This window comes from Micromys minutus (genome assembly GCF_963924665.1).
Source record: "Micromys minutus genome assembly, chromosome: 10".
Taxonomy (NCBI): Eukaryota; Metazoa; Chordata; class Mammalia; order Rodentia; family Muridae; genus Micromys; species Micromys minutus.
The window spans coordinates 44,562,117-44,569,209 of NC_137979.1; the positions used below are offsets into that span (position 1 = coordinate 44,562,117).

Here is a 7,093-nt window from a genome sequence, read left to right on the forward strand (position 1 = left end):
CAGAAAAAGGCATTTGGAAAAGGTCTAGGATGGTCCTCCAAAAAAACAGAAAGGGAATTCCAAGTGCTAGGGATAGCCAGAGCCAAGCCTCAGTTGCGAAATACAGTGCATGTTTCTGGAGCAGTAAGAGTGTGCAGGAACACGTGGGAGGGTAAAGGTCAGAGGTTAAGGGGCAGGGGGGTGTAATACAGTAGAGACAAGTAAATGATCCAGCATGCTATGAGTATTAATAAATAACAACTAACTGGACATGGTGGTGTAGGCCTATCATCCTAGCCATTTGGAAGACTGAAACTGGAGGGTCACGTGTTCAAGACCAGCCAGCACCGGGCTGCTTCCAAGCACGTTCAAGGCCAGCGTCAGCAGTTTTGAAAAACAGGTCTCTAAACTCAGCACTCGGGAGGCAGAGACAGAACTCTGTGAGTTTGAAGCCAGCCTAATCTACAGAGTAAGTTCCAGGACAGCTAGGGCTACACAGTAAAACCCTGTCTCAAAAACAACAACAACAACAAAAAAAAAAAAAAAAAAAAAAAGAAAGAAAGAAAGAAAGAAGGAAAGAAAGAAAGAAAAAGAAAGAAGGGAAAGCGGTGTCTCAAAGACTGTAAAAAGAGGTGCAGGAAGTGGATGGGCTGCAGTTGGCATCTGCTACCAAGTCCGATGGCCTGAGTTCCATCCCTCATGGTGCATGGGAAAAGTGACTCCTAAAACTTATCCTCAGTGGTTAGAGCACTGGCTGCTCTTCCCAAAGTCCTGAGTTCAATTCCCAGCAACCACATGGTGGCTCACAACCACCTGTAATGGGATCTGATGCCCTTTTCTGGCCTGCAGGCATACATGCAGGCAGAACACTCTATACATAATAAATAAGTCTTTAAAATAAAGAAATAAAAGAAACGAAGGGGTTGGGAACGTAGCTCAGTATTAGAACGTTTGCCTAGAATAGCAAGGTTCTGAGTTCAATGCCCAATACAAGTCCAGAGATTAACAGATTAAAATGGCAGTCGCTTGTATTGACTAAATACCAGGTTGATGCTTTCTAAGATTGTAACGTCAATGTATTTAATGAATTTTCTTTTCTGTGTCTCTCCCACTCCCGTTTATTTATTCTGTGTGGATGTGTGCAGGGAGAGCCTTTATGGGCCCATTGCAACAGTTCAGATGACAGAGCAGACCAATAAGGATGGAAAAGACATAGAGAGATGGTTCTGTGGGGAAAAGCACTTGTTGCTTTTACAGGGACTCAGGTTCAATTCTCACCACTCAAAGTCTGTAACTTCAATTCCAGAACATCTGATGCCCTCTCCTGGCCTCTTTGAGCACTGCATACAGACAAAACAGCATACACATAAAAGAATAAGTCATTCTTGGGAGGGGAGGGAAAGAATGGGAAGTATGAAGGCCCAGAGAATAATCCAAGATCGGGCTGAATGGTAGTCCTGTCTCCCTGCTTCCCCCAGGGCGAATTAATTACCCGGGCCCGTGTGCATCTTTACAAGCTAAATACCACATCCAGGGTAAATTTATTTATCGTTTGTTTGTTTATCAGGGATCCCAAGCACGTAGGTCAGAGGACAACTAGCAGGAGTCATTTTTCTCTTCCCTTCACTGCATGAGTCCCAGGAACCGAATGCATACGGTCAGGCTTGGTAACAGATGCCTTTACCCACAGCAGAGCCACCTCACGGGCCAGGTCATTATTCCTTTACACGTCTGATTTCTCCACCTGGCTGAGACTCCTTAGCATGATGGGAACTAAAAAGTTGCTAGAGAAACGTTAAATTGAAGGAAAAATGAGCGGGGAAGGGAGTTGGGGATCTGGGATCTAAAGGATGAAGGCAAGCAGAAGGTCAAACCCAGGAGACAAGCAAGACCGCTGTAACTGTGTCGATCGATCTCTCCCCGTCCAGAAGATGGAAAAAGCTAAGGTTAGCCATTGAGGCCACAGCTGTACTCCGAGGCCTCAAGTACCAGGAGAAAAATGAATTTTACTTGGCAGACAAAGGGAACTTCAAGTTTTGTGACAGAAGAGGTCCCAGGAGATGTGCGCTTACTGTCTGCACGGTCCTGAGCTTATCCCTTCCCCTTTCAAAGCACCCGGTGCATCATGGGCCACAGACCCGCTTGAATGCGAGGCTAAGCGCACCACACTGGAAGGCAATATGTTGCGTCTCCGCACATAAATGGTTTTTGGATTATCCACATGGTTAATTCCACGAGCCATGAACATAAATAACACAGAGGCTAAGGAAGCTGAGTAAGAAGCGAGGCTGGGCATCGTGGCTCACACTTCCGCACCAGGGAGGAAGAAGCAGGAAGACTAAATGCTTACAGTGAGATCCTGGCGCAAAAGAAAATAAACTGGGCCCTGTGGAGGTGGGGATTTCCCAGCTGCTTAGGAAGACTGCAAATCCAGGGCCTGCCTGGGATACAGAATAAGTTTAGGCTACCCTGCACAACTTAATGAGACTTCATTTAAATTCAAAAAAAGTGGAGCCAGGCTGAGGCATAGCTCAGTTGGTAGAATATGCCTGGCATATACTTACTTACTCGGTCCTAGGGATTAACACCCAGCACTGCTTAAAGTGGAATAACGATACATACATGATACATACATGTAAATCGAGTGCTCAGAAGGTAGACAAAAGAGTTTCAGAAATCCAAGGTCATGCTAGGCTACACAGAGAGTTTGAGGCCAGCTTGAGCCAGGGGATCAGGACTACATTGCTCCTGGTGGGTTGCTAGCTTTACTTGCAGGTTCTTTTTCTTCAGAAGCCTGAAATGACACTATATCTTAAAGCTGAAAAAAAAAAAAAAAAAAAAAAAAAAAAAAGTCCTTGCCTAGAAGTGTGTACAAGGCCCTGGGCTCCTCACTATAGCCCAGGACCACAAAAACAAACAAGCAAATAATCACAATTTGTTTTTAAATGCACAAAGGATTTAATAGACATTCTCCAAAGAAAATATACAATGGCCAGTGTATATGGAAGGATGCTTAACAACATTAGTTACCAGAGAAATGCAAATCAAAATCACAACGAGAGACTGTTTCACACCCACTAATGCCTGTGCTAAAAAGGATGGTAACAAGTGTTGACAAGGATCTGGAGCAATTACATCACCAGCGGCTGGTGGAAATGTACAATGGTATAGCCACTCTGGGGAAGAGCTGGCGGTTTCTCAAGTGAGTAAATACAGAGTTACCATCAACTGCTACTACTCTTCCTGGTGACGCTACACACTTACATGGTTCCTAAAGGGACCAACAAACACCAGACAGGGCAGCCTTCCTGCACTGTGTTCCTTCAGAGAGAACCTACCCCCCTAATCTCAGACCCTTCATCCACCGAAACCCCAGGTGTTTTTTCTTTCCTCCCCGGCACTGCTCTGTCTGGTCTCACATCCTCTCCTACCTTCTTTGCCTCCACTGAGGAAGACAAGGAGCTGTGTGTCTTATTCAGGGACTCCCATGACTACACTGAGTTCAAATGCCTCTCCTAAAGCAAAAACAAATCAGTTTTTTTTTTTTTAAAGGTTTCTCTTTTCCATTCAGAAGTGAAGAAAGCGACTAGCTCACGAAAGGTAACTGGTTTTTGTCATCGACATATGTATTCCATCTGATATGCCATTTTAGCTGTAGACCAACATGACTAAAGACTTCAAACACTGAGAACCTGAAGAACTGAAGAAAAGGTGGTATCCAACATCTTCAATGGCGGAGAGGTGTGACAGGAAGTTTCTGAAGAAAGGGAACCTTCAAAAAAGGCCACGGACCTACCAGGAGCAATTCAGCCCTGATGCCCTGGAGAAAAGGCACACGCATCTCACATGGCACCTCTACACCTTACCGTAGACAGAAGAAAGCAAGACAGCTAGCTAACCATCCTTCAGAGCTCACCTACCCAGGGCAGGGGTGCTCCAGACCCTCCTCCCACTCCTGTTCAGATTCCTGTGGATCTTGCCTAAAATCAGTGCATTTCCAGCTAGCCCACAAAACTTTCTTAAAGTTAGCAAAAGGAAACAATGACCGCCACGGCCTCTTGCCCTCAGAGTCTTCCATCGGATGACCAGGTCTTTGCAGACTTACTACTTGCTTACCCATGAGAAAACTAAATACCAGATACAATCCCACGAACACACACACACACACATGCCTTCTCCCAGTACACATTCAGCTTCTCTAGCAAGACCATACCCTCATCATACTTTGGTCACGGCTGAGAGAGTAAAAGGAACAAAAGACCTGTCACTCAAGAACCACCACTAGCCAACAGAGCATCTTGGTGCTGGACAAGGAACTGTATCTTAGCAGCACTCAAAGGCAAGCTACCCCGAGTCAAAGGCTTCTGTCTCCTGAGTGAAATTAGGAACCCGAAGTTACCCACCTTCAGGCCTCCTCTACCAGCTCTCTGCAGACAGGATGCTTTCTAGCGAGAAGCAGGATGTCAAACAAAATCGAGGAGTGACTCGGAGAAAGGGATGCAGGGTTCACAATTTGCTGACCCAGTTTCCCTGGAAATGCCAGATGACCCCAGAAGCGGCAGGAAGCAAGAGGAACAAACTCTGCTCACTGTTGACTTCCAGCAGCTGTAGAGATGCAGGCATCACATTGCCCTGCCAGGACACTCATTAACCCCAGGGGTGACACTGAAAACGGTAGCGTGCCCAAGACTCAGAGGCCAACAGGGGCCTCACATACACATGCACTCTTCTCTACGGGACGTGCAGAGCTGGTACGCTGGCTTAGGCTGTTCTTCAATCTCCAGCCACCGGCCCCTTCTAGGTCTTCTACCAAAGCAATAGAAAATCAAGTCTTGCTGACCCTGGACCCCTGGGTCATTGTTTGGTCTTGTAGACAATTTCAAGCGTTCAGAAAAGTCAGGGAGCCTAAAAGATGAAATCCACAGGAAACCTGACCCTTCATTCCCCTCATTCTAAACTTATGGCTGGTGAAGTCAGCACCTCAGGTCCTTCCATTTCCTCTGTTTGCTCCCAGTGTGGGGACCCACAAAGCAATGGTGAGAAGGCAAGGAGCAAGCCGCTAAAAGAGAACAGATCCTGAACAAACAGCACATACGCAAAGTCAACCACACTGTCCACATTCAACTTCTTGGCAGAGGTTGCTGCACAACTCCAAAGCACCCAGGACCTAAAGGACCACTCATCTGGGACAGTAATCACCATTATCACATCCAGGAAGACCATACTATAGACAAGAAGTCAGTGTCTTTGAAACATCACAGAACGGGGAAGATACATTATTTCTATAACCAAGTCTACACTCCCTCCGGCCTTGTGTTCCACCTATCCTTCATCTAAGGGGACCCAAGTCAAGTGTCTGTGGTTTAGAGAAGTCTCTGCTTCTCCAGTCGGAACGTCTTCATGAAGAAGAAGAAAAGGAAACCAAGAGAGGATTTCCACAGCCAGGGGTAAGGAGGCCTAGAAGATGGGAAACTTTGAGCAGTCACACCAACCAAAGGACCACAAATAGGAATGTTCAGGCAAGCCAGTCTCACTTGCCCTGTCAACTGAGCAATGATCTGGTAGCCAGCTATAAGGGACAAGAGGAATAGCCATGCAACAAATATGCTATGGGTAGAAGCAGCGTCTTTGCAACACCCAGGCCTTCCCTCGGAGCTCCGGGGTTGCACGGAGCCAGCATACGGACGCAGGAAGCCAGGGGGGCTGAAGCGAATGGAAGACGGCGACGGCATAGCACGGGGACACCAGGCCTCGCGTGGCGAACAGGGAGTGCACGCCCGGCCGGACAGCGTGCACGGGTGGGCGGGCATGCAAGTGGCTCGGTGGAGGGGTTGCAGGCGTCACCCGCGGGGCGAGCGTGGCGAGGCCGGAGGGAGTGGGGGCGCGCACGGGGAAGCTGGTTACCGTGTGGTTCACCCCCCACATCAGGACGCTGAGAATCGGCTCGCTGGCCCGGAATAGCTTCACTTTCTGGCACACGAAATGCTTCTTCTTGGTCTTGGTTTTGCTGGCGCTGAGCGGCGCCACCGCCACCGCCGTGGTGCTGGTGCAGTTGGACGACATGCCCGGGGCGGCGGCGGCGGCGGCGGCGAAAGGGGGGGCGGCGGAGACAGCGCACCAGCGAGCGGCCCCAGGCCTCCCCCGAACCGATCCCCACCCCCGCTGCCTCACGGAGCCATGGTCGCGCCCGTCCCGTTACCTCCCCACCCCGCCCCGGTGGTTCCGTCCGCCCCACGCCCCGCCCTCGCTGCACCGCCCCGCCCCGGGGAGCAGGCCAGTTTGTTCTTCACCCCGCCCCCGGGCGGCACCGCCCACCGGATCCCGGCTCTCCCCTCCCCGTCGGAATGGTACTGCCCGTCCCCGGGCACTTGCGGCCGCCCCGCCCACTCCTCCTCCCAGTCTGAAAGGAACCCAGCCGGATTCACGCGCGGGAACGAGGAAGACAGGGAATTGGCAGCCTCGAGGCACTCCACCAGAAAGGCTCTCTGCTCGGACCCCCTCAAGGCCGGGATTTTGCTTTGCCTCCACCTGAAATACTAAAATGGCGGCAGCGCTTACAGCTTCGGGAGGGGCAGAGGGGCTGGCATGAGAAGAGGCTGGGATATACCATCCCCACCCCGGGGGACAGAGGAGTAACGCGGCAAAGGGAAAAGGAAGTCTTGCCTAGAAAACCGGGGACCGCCCCCTCGCTCCACCCAAGCGTGGATCTTCCCACTCCCCTGGGCCGACGGCGCGCTCCACCCGCGGGGCACGCCCCCTTTCCCCGGGGCCAATCAGAGAAGCAGACGGGAATCCTAGGTTTTATGAATGGGCCGCGCGCCCACCCACCTGCCGCCTGGCCTCCTGTATACTGATGGTCAAGTTTAGACACCGCTAGCATCTGCAGACGCATATTGTTATAATCTTTTCAGTCCTGCTCCAAGAAATCTGAGTAAACCGCCCACGGTTTATTACATAATTCCACTTGGACGAAGGGTCTCTGTATTCGGCACAAATTACAGGTCAACACTTAGGATATGAAAATTCGGTACCAGTCATGTTGTCAGTTGGTCGCTCTACACAGTTACAAAAATAAATGTAGCCTTTATTACCAAGTAATAAAATAAGAGCCATA

General features: G+C 49.9%; 1 protein-coding gene across 1 annotated transcript in view; it reads right to left on the reverse strand.

Annotated features, from left to right (window-relative positions):
• PIP4K2B (phosphatidylinositol-5-phosphate 4-kinase type 2 beta) overlaps window positions 1-6,127 on the reverse strand; it is a 28,270-nt gene extending 22,143 nt beyond the window's left edge. Inside the window, exon 1 of the mRNA XM_080923349.1 lies at window positions 5,884-6,127. Coding sequence (XP_080779475.1) covers window positions 5,884-6,042 — 159 coding nt within the window. The 5' untranslated portion in view covers window positions 6,043-6,127. The remainder of the gene's footprint in view (window positions 1-5,883) is intronic.
• Window positions 6,128-7,093: the final 966 nt, after the last annotated feature.